Source organism: Nothoprocta perdicaria, unplaced genomic scaffold, assembly GCF_003342845.1.
Source record: "Nothoprocta perdicaria isolate Ctin4 unplaced genomic scaffold, notPer1 scaffold_375, whole genome shotgun sequence".
NCBI classification, from domain to species: Eukaryota; Metazoa; Chordata; class Aves; order Tinamiformes; family Tinamidae; genus Nothoprocta; species Nothoprocta perdicaria.
In genome coordinates this window covers 434,020-448,621 of record NW_020455616.1, presented here as the reverse complement: position 1 = coordinate 448,621, position 14,602 = coordinate 434,020, and the positions used below count along the sequence as shown (strand labels likewise).

The 14,602-nt window shown below is 61.2% G+C and overlaps 2 protein-coding genes across 2 annotated transcripts in view; both read right to left on the bottom strand.

Moving 5' to 3' along the window:
- LOC112951888 (peptide methionine sulfoxide reductase MsrA-like) overlaps window positions 1-2,393 on the bottom strand; it is a 3,868-nt gene extending 1,475 nt beyond the window's left edge. The window contains exons 1-6 of the mRNA XM_026044661.1: window positions 2,321-2,393; window positions 1,622-1,690; window positions 1,361-1,480; window positions 822-926; window positions 575-681; window positions 268-414 (exon numbers count right to left, since the gene is read on the bottom strand). Of these exons, the coding sequence (XP_025900446.1) occupies window positions 268-414; window positions 575-681; window positions 822-926; window positions 1,361-1,480; window positions 1,622-1,690; window positions 2,321-2,393 (621 nt within the window). The remainder of the gene's footprint in view (window positions 1-267; window positions 415-574; window positions 682-821; window positions 927-1,360; window positions 1,481-1,621; window positions 1,691-2,320) is intronic.
- Window positions 2,394-6,220: 3,827 nt separating this feature from the next.
- On the bottom strand, window positions 6,221-14,535 carry YTHDF2 (YTH N6-methyladenosine RNA binding protein 2). The gene is made up of 3 exons (XM_026044645.1): window positions 14,456-14,535; window positions 9,821-11,401; window positions 6,221-6,559 (listed from the first exon to the last, which is right to left on the bottom strand). The coding sequence occupies exons 2-3, from the start codon at window positions 11,381-11,383 to the stop codon at window positions 6,536-6,538; spliced, it is 1,587 nt and encodes a 528-aa protein (XP_025900430.1). The 5' UTR covers window positions 11,384-11,401; window positions 14,456-14,535; the 3' UTR covers window positions 6,221-6,535.
- Between the last annotated feature and the right edge of the window lie 67 nt (window positions 14,536-14,602).

Genomic DNA, 14,602 nt, shown 5'->3' with positions numbered 1-14,602 from the left:
TCCCAGCGCGGCGAGGCGGAGCACGGAGCCATTCCCACGGGCCCCCACGGGACCAGCAGGACTGGGAGGGCGACACAGCTTTAATGGGGCTGGGGCAATGCAGAGCCACGGGGAGCCRCCAAGCGCCGCCGTCCTCAGGGCCGTGGGGGTGTCCCCAAGCTGGGGCAATGCCCGCAGGCTGGCGCCGGAGCCCTCCTGCACCCCTGGAAGCGAGGAGGAGCAAGGCAAGGAGGAGCCGAGGGCTCTGGGTGGCCCTCAGGGGAGCGCGGGGCAGGGGACGCCGGTGCCCCTGAGGCCGCAGGTGCCCGAGGGCACCTTGTGCAGGTACTGCTGGTGCCAGTCCTCGGCGTAGAAGAAGTCTCCGGCCGGCTCGACGCCCGTGGTGATGGTGCCCAGGCGCCGCGCGCTSAGCGCCTGGGGGCAGGCAGGGCAGGAGCACCCGCAGCCCCGCGCCCGCCCGGGGYCCTCCGCGCTGCACCCGGCACCTCCATGAGGTCCCCCCCCCYGCTCCCCTTCCTGGGACACAGCCCTGGCGGGGGGTCCCCTGTCCCCGGCGGGTCCCCATGCCTCCTACCTGCTGATAGGCSTCCCGGCTCCGCAGAGCGGCCTCGTGCTGCTCGGGGCCCAGGGAGAAGATGACGGAGCGGTACTGGGTGCCCACGTCCTCCTGCTGCCTCATGCCTGCCAGGGAAGCACCCGCCACAGGTTATCCCAAGCCTGATCCCACGGGAGGCTCTGGCCACCCTTGGGTGCACGGGGGTCTGTGGTGGCCCCAAGGGCAGCCCCAGCCCCCCCGGCATGCCCAGGCCTCGGCTTCCTACCTTGCGTGGGGTCGTGGTTCTCCCAGAAGAGCCGGAGCAGCTCCTGGTAGCGGAGCTGCYGCGGGTCGAACACGACCCTCACCACCTCCGCGTGCCCCGTGAGCCCTGCGGGCAGAGCCGGCCGTGCGCCCGCGGCCCCGCAGCCTCCCCATGCCCCGCGGCGTCGAGCCAGCACCGGGCACGGAGGTCGCCGTGTCCCCACATCCCCTCGGCATGTGGTTAAACCCCCGGCCGGAGGCAGCAGCAAAGAATGKTTTTTCTGGCCCACAGATAATCCTCCGGGAAGTGGCTCTCCAGATAAGCCAGGGGGGATCAGTCTGAGCGGGATGGGGCGGGATGCAGGGGCTGGGATGGGGCRTGAAGGGCGCCACAAGTGCCAGCCCTGGGGGACATCCTGCAGGAGCCTCCGTGAGGGCTCGGCCTGTTCCCAGCGGATCCACACAGGGCCCAGCACCATCGGGGAGTCGGAGCRCCCGTGGCGCCGCACGGAGCACCCAAGGGTGCCCGTCACCGCCCGGGAGGGGACAAGGGGACGCTACCTGAGCGGACCTCCTCATAGGTGGGGTTGGGGGTGAAGCCGCCTGCGTAGCCCACCTGAGTGGAGAAGAYTCCCGGGAGCTCCCAGAAGAGCCGCTCCGCTCCCCAGAAGCATCCCATGCCTGGCACACGGGGCACAAGGAGAGGGTCCTCGTCACCCTGCGCTCTCCTCCCAGACAGCAGAGAGCAGGGACTGGCACCAGGGGCCTTTCTGTCCCTCTTGGGACTCGCGSCGCATTCCCGGGCAGCGGGAAAACACTCACCGAAAATGGCCACCTGCATCCCATCGGGGAAGGGCGGGAGCGTGGGGTTCCCGCTGACAGCGTGGGTGGCTGCAGAGGGCAACACACAGGGTCAGGGCCGCTCGGGAAGGACCCGGAGCTGTCCCCTCTGTGGGGACAGCCACGGGCTGCCGACTGCAGCCTTGGACCACTGCTCCGSGCCGGGTCCAAGGTCTTGGAAAGCTGAGGAATACTCCCTCATCAGCGCCTCAAGCTGGCGCAGGGGTGTCCCTGTCCAGCCCTATCGCGGGGAGCCGGAAAGGGGGAAATGGTGCAAAGACCAAGTGGGCTCCACGTAGAGCCGCCCCGTGCGCCCAGCCGGGGCCGTCTCCGAGCCCTGCCGCTCCTCAGCCCACCGGGTTCCTGCCCGTCGTGTCCGGGGGTGGCGGCCCGTCCTGCAGAGGCTCTGCCTTCCAGGTGTCAGGGCAGCCAGGCCGGGATGTGGGGAGGCTGCCGGGCCTCCCTGCCTCCCCATCCAGCAGGATGTGTCTCCTGGCAACCCCCTGCGTTGCCATGGCGAGCATGGCCCCCCTGGGTTGCCATGGCAAGCATGGCCCTCATGCGCAGCCCYGTCTGCATCCCCATCCCGCCCGGCCCTGCTGCCCCCGGGGATTGGGGGGACACCCACGCCCCCCAGGGACAGGGGGGACAGCGGAGCGGGTCCCGCCGCCCCCACGGCACCTGCCACGCGCTGCGGCTGCGCCCGGCCCGGCAGAGCGTCGGCAGCGCACGGCAGCTCCGTGCGCCCCAGCATCGTTCCCGCTGCCCCTTTGCCCCGGGAGGAGAGATCASTGGTGCTGGGAGGGAACCAGTGCCCGCGTCCCCATCATCCCCATTGCGGGGGTGGACGGGTCCTCCGGGCTCTGGCTCTCGTGTCGYCCAGGAACAGGAGCCCACGGCCCTGCAAGGGGGGTCGTTTTCTGCCCTTTACAGCAGGGAGAAGGGGGGTTGTTGTGAGTTGCATTTAAGTAGCGACCGGGGAAGCCTGGGGAAGMCCCCCCCCAGCAGCTGGGAATGGTGCGTGCTCCAGGAGCACAACCCCTACGAGCTGCCCGAGAATCCACGCTGGAGCCAAGGGGGCTGGCAGAGAGCAGCCAGGGCTGAGGCTGCTCCTGTGGAGCGGAACGGGGCCAGAGTCCGGCACCCTCCGGATTGACGTCCGTCCGTCCGTCAATCATTAACACGAGCCCGTCGCTGCCCAGCTTCCTTCCCGGGCTGCATCCAACCTTCCCTGGGCTCCTTCCCAGGATGCGGCGCCTTCCAGCCCGACCTTCCTGTCTGCCCTTCCCGCCAAGGGAGCCCGTGTGCCATGAGGAACCCAGCGCTGCACCCAAACTCCCAGGGTCTAGCCCCAGCCGCACCGGTGCCGGTGCCAGCCTCCGGAACCGCTCCCTGCCCGGGGGGCCGATGCCGCCCCCGCCGCGGATATTCCGCCCGTGGCCCGCCCTGACTCCAAGGGATCCTCCCCGCATCCCTGCGCCGCGCTTTCCCTGGGATGCGCCGCCGCGGGGGGGAGCCGCGGGGGGGGGCGCGCGCTCCCGTGCGCTCCCGCGCGCTCCCGTGTATTCCCGCGCTCCCGCGCGCTCCCGCGCTCCGAGCGGAGCAGCCCGGCCCGGGAGGCGCCGCTCGCTCCGCCCGTGGGGCTCCCTGGGGGGCTCTGCCTGCCTGGGGGTGCCTTCCTCCTCCTCCTCCTCCTCCTCCTCGTGGGGAAGCAGCGCGGGGAGAGCTGCAGACACGGAGGTACCGGCGCTGGAAGGGGCTGCGGGGAGCTCCATTGTGTGCCCAGGAGAGGATGGGAAGAGGCGCGGAGCGGGATTTGAGGGAGGGGGCGCGGGGGTCCCGCCGGGGTTGCCGCGGCGGAAAGGCTGGGGAGGCCGGGCGGGTGTCCGGGCATCCCTGCGAGGCCGGCACGGGAGCGAGCGCGGGGCGCGTTCCTACGGGCACCCCCGGGATGCGGGGGGGGGCAGAGCCCGGGCCGACCCCCGGCAGCACCGCGGAGAGCGCCGGGGGGGGGGGCGCCGGACCCCTCCCCCTTTGCACCGCCCCACAAGTCCCTATGGGGCCGGGGGGGGGCTGCGAAATCCCCGGTGGGGAGCGGGGGGGGGGGGGTTGAAACCCGGAGAGGGTCGGGATTCCCTGCAGCGAGTTTGTGGGGCCTCTGCCCCGAGGTCCCGGGCAGGAGGGGAGTTCTGAGCCAGCGGGAGGAATTTGAGGCACTTTCTGCCCGTTCGACTGTCACCAGGTTTCATTCCCTGTGGAAACAGCGGCTGGGGGGAGAGGGGGGCTACCAGGGGAGGCTGCTGCAGGGGGGGACCCCCCATCCTGTTTCCTACCCCCCCCCCCAGCTTTCCAAAAGCCATCCCCATCCCACTACTGCAAAGCAGTCCCCACACTTTGATCCATTGGGGAGCTGAAACTGGGAGGAAGAGGCTCCCATCACTGCMCACCCCGGTTTTCCATGGAGGATGAAGGGCGGGCAGGGGGCACAGCCAGGAAAGGGCCGGGAGGGGCAGATTTGTTCCTTATTCCATTCGGAAACAACAGCCCCGGTGCCACGGGCCCTCCTGCCCTGCGGATGTTGTCCGCAGGGGGAAGAGGAGGGGAGCTCCATGCTGGAATGCTGGGAGTGGGAAGGAGGATGGGACCAGGCTCCTGAATGGACCACGTTGAGGGGATTGGTCGTGTCCAATTCATCCATAGGGATGCAGGGATACGGCCCGGCCCCAGCGTGCCGCCTGTGTGGTGCCGGCACCTGGATGATGTGAGGACAGGGAGGATCCGCGTGTCCCGGGGGGCACCGGGAAGCCGAGGGCACCACTGGCCCCGGCGTGCCGCGCTCAGCGCACGCCTCGGCTCGGTGCTGCACAATGAAGGCACGCGGTGAATGCCAAAGGGGAAGCCAGCTGTGCCGGACATGAGGGACAGCGCCGGGACAGAGGGGCCCTGGAGCAGCCCCCCAGCCCAGGGACACGGGGTGGGACCCCCAGCCCTGCCTGACCCCCACCAAGGGAAGAGCGGGRGGCACCTGCCTGCAGCCCCCTCCCCAAAGCATCAAACTCACGGAGTCCCTTGGGAGCAAGCGGGGCCGGGAGCTGCCCGGGGAGCCTTTCCCTTCTCCCCTCCCTTTCTCCGAGCCCTTGACTGAGGAGGGGATGCGCTTGGCTGCTGCGCTGGCGCCTTCCAACATGCCGTAAAGCACCGGGAGGTTCCCCCACATCCCACTCTTCCTGGAGGCCTCCAGCTGCCAAGCCACAGCTCGGAGCTCAAGATTCGCCCTTCTTGGGGTCTCTGCCATTGGCAGCGAGGCCCCCGTTCCTGGGAATGTGCTGGGATGGGCCCACAAAGCGGTGCATCCCTCACAGCCCTGGGGAAGCCGGGAAGGGCCAGGAAGCGGCTCCGGAASAGCCCTCCCGCATCCGTGCGGATGTGGATGCTGCCGAGCACAGAGGGGCCCTGGGCAGCCCCACAGCCCCCGGGGCAGGGCTGGCAGGGACACAGGGGTAGGGACTCCTCACCTTTCRGGTTCCTGGGGCTCCTTTCCCACCTTTTCCTTGAGTAGGGAAGGGCCGGGAGCTCCTCCTTCCATGTGCAGCCCTGKGGGCGCCTCGGGCCAGCGCTTAACCCATCCCCTCCCAGGCCCCAGGGGCCCCTGCAGCCCCCTCCGGCCCCGGATCGTTTCCGCACTCTCTTGGTCTCTTGCTATCAAAAACCAGCCGTTGGCAAGGCTGTAYGTTGGGGCAACTCGGGCCTTCCTCTTCCTCATGCCCCCTCCAAAGGGATGCTGCTCCCAAAGGTGCTCCAGGCGCCCAGGGCTCCCCGCCGAGTCCCCCAGGAGCCAAGGGCGGGCCCCAAGGTGCCGGCGGAGTGGACAGGGAATCCAGTGTCCCGGGACGAGGCCGCCTGCTGCCGGGGCCGCTGCATCATCCCGAGGAAGAGGAGACAGTGCCGCCGAGTGCCAGGGATGCTCGACAGGACCTCACCTTTGTTACGGAGAAGCGCTGAACGGCCAAGGGGAAGGCAGCGCCCATTCCTCGCGGGCTTAACAGGGACGGGGCAACAGATTCACCACACACCTTACAGTATTTTTGTCCAGAATTCATTTTCCTGTAAACAAAACTTTTTTTTTTTTAAACCACTGTTTGTTCTCCCACTTTCAAATCAAATTAATCCAGACTTAATTTGCAATCCGTATAACGCACAAGAACAGAACATTCCCTAGGACTCCTAGGACTTCTCCGAGTAACAAAAGGGTCAAAGGAAAATGAACCGCCTTCAGACACAACCTGCCGGGCAATTTCTGCTCAATTCTTCTCAGGCCAAAACCCCCCGTTCCTTGGAGGATTCCTCTTCTTTCAGGCCAAGAAAGGGGAGAAAACAAAATTAAAAAAAAAAAGAGGGGGAAAAAAAAAAAGGAATTCCTCTGCTTTCGATGGCAGAGGCCATGACTCGGTTTTCCAAGTGCAAATGTCAAAACACGGGGAGAAGTCGCATGGGGAGGCGGCAGGGCTTAAAAATGAGAGAAAAAAAGGCTTATGCCACTTATGGACTTTAAAATTCAAAAAAGTAGTAAAAAGACAAAAAAAACAAAGCAAATGCTCTGAAATCGCAACCAAAGCCAAAAGAAAAGGGACAGTTTTTACCTATACTCTACCTAGGAGGAATTTTTTTTGTCGTTTTTGTATTTTTTTCTTTCTTTTTTTTTTTTTTTTTAAAGTCCTATGTCTCTTGTGAAATTCCAATACCTTTTTTAACTGCAAGTTTTGTAAGAGTCTTTTTGAAGTCAATGAAATGAAGGAAAAAAAAAACCAAAAAAAGTCCTAATTCTCCGGGGCTCCTTTTGGCTCTTCGTTCTCCCCCTCTCTCCGGGCGCCGCGGTCTSTGTGCGAGGGAGGCCCTTCACTTGCCGCGGCCTTGGCGCTCCTGCAGGCGGAGGGCAGAGAAAGAGCGTTAGCTTAAGCGGGCTCCCAAGCCAGGGGGAACGGCTTTCCCCGGCCCTTCGGCAGCTCCACGCGCGGTGCTCGCGATGCCGCGCTTTGGCGGGGGCTCCCGGCCGGCGCCGAGCGTCCCACGGGACTCACGGCTTCGCTCCGGGCTCGCGGCGCTGCAGCGCACGGGCTTTGCCACCCGCATGCAGTAGCTGCCCGCCGTGTTGGTGCCCACGCGGCGGCGGCAGGCTGCCCGAGCAGGCACGGCCCCCAAAGCGCCCGGAGCGACCCCGGACACCTCGGTGAGCAGCAGGGATACGGAGCAACTCCCGCAAGAACCAGTGACAACCTCCCTCCCCGCCCCGTGGAGCCCAACGCGCGGCGGAGACACAACAAGGAGGCAGGAATTGAGAGTCCTTGGATGCGAGGGCCATGAAGAGCGGCGGGGGGAATGCAGGGGGCAATAACGTGTTTGGTCCCACCCTGCAGCACCGTAAAGGCCCTCAGGTCTGAGCCCTGCACGCGCACACAGGGTGCAACGCCTGGCGCTCCTGGGATAGTGCCAGAAACAGCCTCGCGTATCCAAGACGCCGCTGGAACCTGCGCACGGATCGGCCCTGGCTCCGCAGGGATGCGGGAAACCTGCACACGAGCCAGGAAAAGGCAATGAGGCCGATCCAGGGCACAGCAGCGTTCCCATCTGCAGAGCCACCACCTGCTCCGGAGCCTGGAAACGAGGAAGTGGATAAAGGGAAAGAGAAGCTGAGCGCAAGGGATGAACCCAACCCGGCCTTCGGGCATCCCGTCCAGGAGCACAGAGCCACAAGGCGCCGCAAACCGAGCGGGACACGGAACCAGCCGGAGCGGGTGGCTCCCCCCGCACAGCGCCAAGGGCTGCCGCGGGAACGCACGGTTAGAACTTGAGGATTTCTTAAGGACTCACAAACGATGGCGAGAAATCCTCCAAAATTGTCTTACAGGAGACAAAATTGTTTTAYAGCAACAAGTAATAAGCAGTAGAGCTGAAAAAGTGGAGCAATCTGTACAGACGAATGGAAGGAAATACAACAGTGTTTTAATTTCAAGATTAGAAGCAAAAGAAAAGTTTTAGCTAAGGGAATTTAAGGTAAAAATCTAACCTTTGCAGCCACCTCAGAATCGTGCTGTTAACAAGGGAGGCTCCAAGGGTGCAGACGGAAGCAGCCTTGGTTTCCAAGCTGCTCCAGCGCGCGGACCCCGACACGCGCTGCTCCACGACGAGGCGAGCGGCCGGGGCTCGGCGGCCGCTGCGGCGCCGGGCGCGGACGAGGCCTCCCTGCCACCCCGCGCCACCGCCGAATCCCTTCATTAACTCCTGGAGCCGCAGGAAAGCCCGAGGAGCGGCAGGGACAAGCAGGAACGCACGGGGAAGTAAGAGGGAGCTAAAAGCAGCACAAGATCTACCTTGCACACGCAGAGCCGGGATGCGCGGAGACGCTGCCGAGGCCTCCGCGCTGTGGTCAGCGCAACATTCCCAAGGAGACGCGCTATTACAGCCTGGGTTTAACAGCGTCACCTTCCCGGGGAGGAAGGTGGGGACAGGCCCCACGTCCCCAGCAGGTGATCCCTTTGGGCCCGACGGCGATGCTGCAACGGGCATCTTTTAACTGCCCTCCACAGGCCAACGGGAACAGCACAAGGACCAGGGCCAAGCATGTTTCCTATCACTTCTTGGAATTGTTTTAAAGAGCTCTAAAGAAATGAATCTAGGAGAAATGAATACAGGAATATTCAAGAGTGCCCAGACTTCATCTGCTCGGGTGCCAGCAGGAATGAAGCTGCCCATCAGACAGAGGTTCAGACCATTTTGGAGCCAGACTGCAGCTCTCCAGAAGTTCCCATCAAGCCAAACCTCGAGACATYGAAGCTTCAAGAAACAAGAATGCAGAGCATGGACATATCGCCCTTGCCCAAAGACTGGTGGCGGAGACAAAGAGAATTAAGAATTAAGTCATGTTTTTCACATCCTACCATTCCTGAGATGTTAGGGACACTTGTAGATGCAAAGCAGGGGTGGTCCGTCCATCTGGCACCTCTTCCTCYGGCCTTTCCCCCTTGTCTGCCCTTCCTTCTGCCCATTTATCCCTACCCTGCATTTACATTTACCCACGTTAGCACYGGGTGCTGCTCTTCCCCTGTCCGCTCTCTATTTGCCTTCAGGGAACTTTTCTCACCCTGCAAATCCCCCTGCTCCCAACAAGGTGGATGCAGAGCACAAAGTTGTGCTTACTAAGAGGCCCTAAAATTCATCACGATTCCTAATTGCATCTGAAATCTCTATTACAGCCCAATTACCACTTCAATACAGGCWGAGTGGCAAGGGCAAACCTTTTCAGACGTGAATTCACACCAACATTCTGGTTCCCACAAAAATCAAGCCAGATAAAACTAAGGAAACCACTAATCTCCACGTGTCTCTTGCAGATCATCTCCAAGCCTTGCAAATATTCGGTTATCAGCTGCAAAACAGGACTGTCTTGGCAATACCAGTGCTGATACTAACACAGGCAGCACCAACGTACGCATCAAAAGGTTAAAAGCCGAGTTGAGGGGCCTGGGGACCAGGCTGCAGCTCCTCATTCAGTGTTTCAGCCACTGGGTGGAAAATTCCCTGTTGCTGAGACTAACGGGATCCTCGGAAAACCTGGCAAGCCACCAGTAAACCCTGCTAGGGCTAATTTGTAATTACTGTTTTGAGCAAACACAAGCAAGGTCCCCATGGCCGGGAAGGAGAGCCRCAGGTGAGGCGAGCACCCAGCTTTGCCCAAAAGCCACCCATGGCCCGCGGGGCACTGAACCTCCCAGCAGCTCCAGAGCCGGGCCACCATTTCAGTTTGTCCCCCGAAAGGCTTGGAAAACAGCAGCCCTGCAGTTACAACCGCCCGCCAGCAGCTCTTGGAGGGCAGCAACCCGCAGAGGGTGATTAACAAGGGTAATTAACAGCAGGAGAGGCTGCCCAGGGTACAGGAGCGGCCCCTGCGGAAGGGTTTGAGCAGGCGGATCAGGCAGCCTCTCCAAGAGCCAGCTCCACCTCACTCCGGCATCGCGCCGCTACCCAAAAACTGGCAGGGGGTCACCAGGAATCTCCAGCAGCCCGGTGAGAGCAGCACGCGGGGAAGCTGGAGGTTGCCAGYGGCTGAGGGGCAGCCGGGCGGCGCGAGCCTCCGCGCGGAGTGCTGCCGGGAACGAGCGCGGAGCCACGGGACGCACGTTTTACCTTTTTGACGTTTTCCTCCTCCTCTTGGCGTTTCTCGTAGTGCGAGAAGTCATCGAAGATGGAGGTGGTGTGCTTGTAGGTGGCAATGATTTTCAACACYTGCTTAGCCTTCTCCAGAGGCACCTCCTGAGTGTCCCTGGAGTTGGTCACTGGTTTATTCTCGTTGTTCTCCAAGCGGATGTGCCGCAGCTGGCTGTTGGGAACGTCCTTCACAAAAATCCACCTGACATCAAAACGTCCCTTCCACTTGTCCTGGGACCACACCCCCGCACACGTGTTATAGTCCACGGCAGATTTCATTTCTGCTACTCCGCAGAAGTGGCCGCTACCGTTGACACTGAAGAGCAAGTAAACGGGGCCCTTGCCGTTCATGGAGCGATAGGCAGCGTCCAGTCTCTTGTTGCCGTGCTCTGTACTGCACCAGATGTTGTATTTAATGGAACGGTGGATATCGTCCTCTGAGTAACTCTTAATGATGAAAACCCGGCCGTGTTTGGGGTTCCAGTCAAAATCCTTGGGGTTGTAGTTGTTGATGGATCTCAGCTTCTCCAGGACGGGGTGCGGTTCCGACGGAGCAGCGCCAGAACCGGCTGGGGACTGTCCCACCGCGCCGCTGTCTGCTCCGTTCTGGCCGAAGGTGCCMCCACGGTTGCGAGGGGCGACCCAGCGGGCGGGCTGTGCCGCCTGTTGGGGCACAGGCGGCGGGGCCGGCTGTGCGGCCGACGGTGCCAGCGCCTGTTGCGCGGCTGGGGGCTGCGCCACCGGYGGGCTGGCGGTGACCGGCTGCCCCACCGGCTGCGGGGACCCCTGCGCCGGCTGCGGCCCCAGGTTCTGAACCAAGGCCTGGGAAGGGCCCTTCGCCACCGGCCCTTTGTTGTCCCACGTTCCGATATCCATGTTATGCTTTATGGGAGGTGGCGGGAGGCCGGAGCCCGCGATGCCRTTCTTGGCCTTCAGCTTGGGCTGCTGCTTGGCCGGCTTGCTGGCGATGTCGGCCCAGGAGGCGGGCTTGGGCGGCGCGATGGTGGCCGGGGGCAGCCCGCCGGGCGCCACGATGCTCCCGGCCAGGGAGCTGCCGCCCACGGCCGAGCCGACCACCTTGGGGACGCCGGCGGGCACGTCGGCGCCGCCCAGCTTGAGGGCCGCCATGCCCTGCTCCACGGCGTTCATGCCGGGCGCCTTGTTGAGGCCCTCGCTCGCGAAGGCCGACTGCCCGTCGAGCACGGCGCCGCCCAGCGAGCTGGGCGCGTACGCGTAGCTGCTGCTGTAGCCCGAGCTCGGCGTCGACTGGCCCTGGGAGCTGCTGCTGCCCCACGCCGAGAAGTCGATGCCGCTGGGGAAGAAGTTGAAGCCGTGCTGCCCCAGGAAGGGCGTGCTGCCCAGCGCGCCGGGCTGCCCGAACACGGCGTCCGCCAGGAAGTGYGGCTCCCCGTTGCTCAGCTGCCCGTAGGACGTCACGTAGGGCATGGGGGGGTCGCCCCCCGTGGACCAGGCCGCCTCGCCCAGCGAGTAGGAGAAGCCGATGGAGGGGCTGTAGTAGCTGGGCAGGTAGGAGTCGGACATGGCGGTGTAGGCATTGTTCTGCGGAAACAAGAACAGGCGCCCAGCAGTCAGGACAGGCTTCCCGACGGCCTTCCGGGCACCGGGAATGAAAGGCGCCGTGGGGCCCCACCCCGCACGACCGTGRGGCCACGCAGATAACAGAGGAGGCGTTTCGAGGCCGGGTTGGGAGCGCCCTAAAAACCACCTTCAGCGCCAGCGAGATTGAACACGAAGGCGTCCTGGGAAGGAGAGGAAGCACCAGGCTCCTTGTGCCTGCAACGGGGCCAGCCGCTGAGCTGCTCAGGCTACAGAATCAGTATCTAGCATTAAAAAAACAATTACTTGCAGTATCTAACACAGAGGAGGGTTCCCCTGGCCTGGGCAACACTCGYGTGAAGTCTCACGTTGCTGTTGGTCTGACAGAGGCTGTGGGGGAAAGAGGCAGAGGGAAGTGGGATAATATGCAAAGAAAAGGCTCAATGGCAGCAAACGGCCCCAAACCACGCGTGCCTCGAGGCACTTCTGTAAACCGATTAGCCATGCAGGTGGTTCTAGCCACATAGTTTAATGTTTCAGCACTCAAAGCAGTCCAAGAACCTGGCAAGGGATGGCGTGGATGCARAGCCCACCCTGAAAGTACGAGCTGCAGGCACACGCTAAAAAAGAAGTGGGGGAAAAGGGAGAATAATCAATAGCGCTTCAATAGGAGGCGCGCGGCAGCGAGCGCAGCGCAGCGCGTGGAAGCAGCCCTGGGAACCGGAGAGGAAAAGTTCGCTCTGCCTTTCGGTCTCCCTTTCACACCCAAGTAGCCTGTGGGTCACGAAAACAAAGGCCTAATGTGACAATTAGGCAACTCTCAGGCATCAGTAGGATTTCCTTGCATGAAAAACCTGCTGTCATCTGGCACTGGGAGCAGCGCTGCCTCCGGGCGCTGTTAAAGCCCCATTAGCACCCAGGAAGGTGCCACTGGGTGACCCCAGCACCCAGGCGGGAAGCTCTGGCAGCCGAGGGAAAGAGCAGCTCGGTCTCCCCACCACGTTAAGTGCAAACAACAGGTTATACTTAGCCCCACATCCACAAGAGCTAACAGGAAAGGCTCCGTGCAACGTTCAGCTCTATTCTGCTGTGTTCAACAGCAAGAAGCCTTTTGTGGTACTTTGTAATGTCGACAGACAGAAGCTCAGCACACTCTAACCTTTCTGTTCTCCTGGATAGGAACAACAGAAAAAAAGAACTTAAACAACCTTAAGACTTATCAGGGTAATATTTTAATAATCCAGAAACTCCCAAGCCAAGAGCCCAGTCTCTGGGGCTCAATCTGTCCAGAAGCAGGCAGCGCAAGCAGCGACCCTTGCTAACAGGTGATGTGTAATGCAAATAAAGGCACTTGGAAAAGAACATTAAGCCAACRTATCTCTGAAGGGTAATATCTGCTTTAAAGGCACCTGAATAAAGTCTCCTGACAAGTGGCTTTAACGCACTGTGCACAGGTCTGTTTACCGGTTAGCAAATAAACACTACTTATGTATCTATAATGCAAATAAAACTTCACCAGCTTCTCGTCCTCGCCCATGACTAAGACTTTTTGCAYGGTTATTTCCTCAAATTCACTCAAACGTCACCTCAGGCGGGAGCTGGTGCTTGGGCCTGGTTATCATTGCTGAAGTTCTTCCCTATTCTTTTTGTTCTCGGCCACTTGCTGTGCACCTGAGCTTTAAAACACATGGTAGCCTAATTTACTAAGCCAACAAATTAGTGAATCGCACCTGAAAGAGTAGCCCTTGAATCAAGAGCTGCGAAAGCCTGTGACTTAGTTACCTCCTGGCTGTGTGGAACCTCAAGGAGCAATTTCAAGGACATCCCTGCTCCTCTGCGGCTGCATTTAATGCATTTTTTGCAGCTTTGCCTGTCAATCTCTCCTGCACCGACAGGAAAGGGGCRCGATGGTTGAAGCTCTGTATGGGCAGTCCAGCAGCACCACTGTCACCTCGCACCCAAGCCCTGGGTCTCTGTTAAAACAGCACCTTGCTTCTAACATGCCTAAAGCGTGCAGACACGTTTAGATTTAAATAAAACTACACTCTGCATGATGTTTTTCCACGTGCAGAAAGAGACCTAGAAATCGGTTATGTTCATTTGTAGGACAGAAAAAAAAAAAAAAAATCAAAGGAGTAAAAGGAGTAGAGCAAGGAGAGTAACCAGTTTTATTCAAGACCCAAAACCCAAATTACTCTCGCTCATTCAATGCAATTTAAATGTAGACTTGTAGCATTTTAGGGAGAAGTGTGGCAAGTGTTCTTAATGGAGAGGCTGAATTCTACACATGGCAAGAGCTGCCAAGGCCCCGAGGAACAYCTACCCTCATATTTTTAGCGCAAAGTAGGAATATACTTGCTGAAAATTAAAAACTGAGACAGAAGCCTGTTKGCGTGTTCCAAAAAACCCAGATACAACAGAAAAGAATATTAGAAAGTGGAGAAAAAAAAACAAATTATTTTTACTACTCACAGCTGGGAGAACAAAAAGGCAACAGAATGAACTAAGTGCTCTGGTCCCCGCCTCACTACAGATGTTTATCTCCCCTGCTTACTTATAATATCTAATCAGCCGGCCTCCATCTGCTATGTGGCACTCTGCTACTGCTCGCAGGAAGGGAGAAAAGAGAAGAAAACCAGTTATCAATAGAGCTAACTTACAAACACGTGYAAAGTTAGACGGAAAAGCAGGTGGAAATGGGATTTGCAGGGAGATGAGCGTAAGCTCCAGCAGAAATTCCCATGAAAAGCTACAAGCAGTCCYTAMAGGCCCCGGTTCCACAGGCTSGGCGGGGAGGGARCCGCGGCCGCGCCGCACGATTCTGGGGGAGGATAACGGCCCCGGCCGCGGCCTCCGAAGGCCCCGGCGCCAGCAAAGCCCCGGGGTCCGGGCACGGCGGGTCTCGGGGTCCGGGCACGGCCGGTCCCGCGGCACCGGGCCGAGGGAGCAGGGCGGCGATGGCGAAACCCGGAGCAGCGAGGGCGGCTCCACGAGGCTCGGTCACGGAGCGCGGGGAGCCCTCCCGCCCCAGGGGCCGGGCCCCGCGCCCTCACTCACCGGCCGGGCCTGCGGGCTCACGTAGGGCTCGAAGTCGTCGTCGTTGAGCGCGTCCTTCTGGTGCACGGAGCCATTTTGCACTGCGGAGAGGGAGGCGCGTGAGGGGGAGGGCGCCGCGCGCGGCCGCCGGGCCCCGCGGCCCTGCCC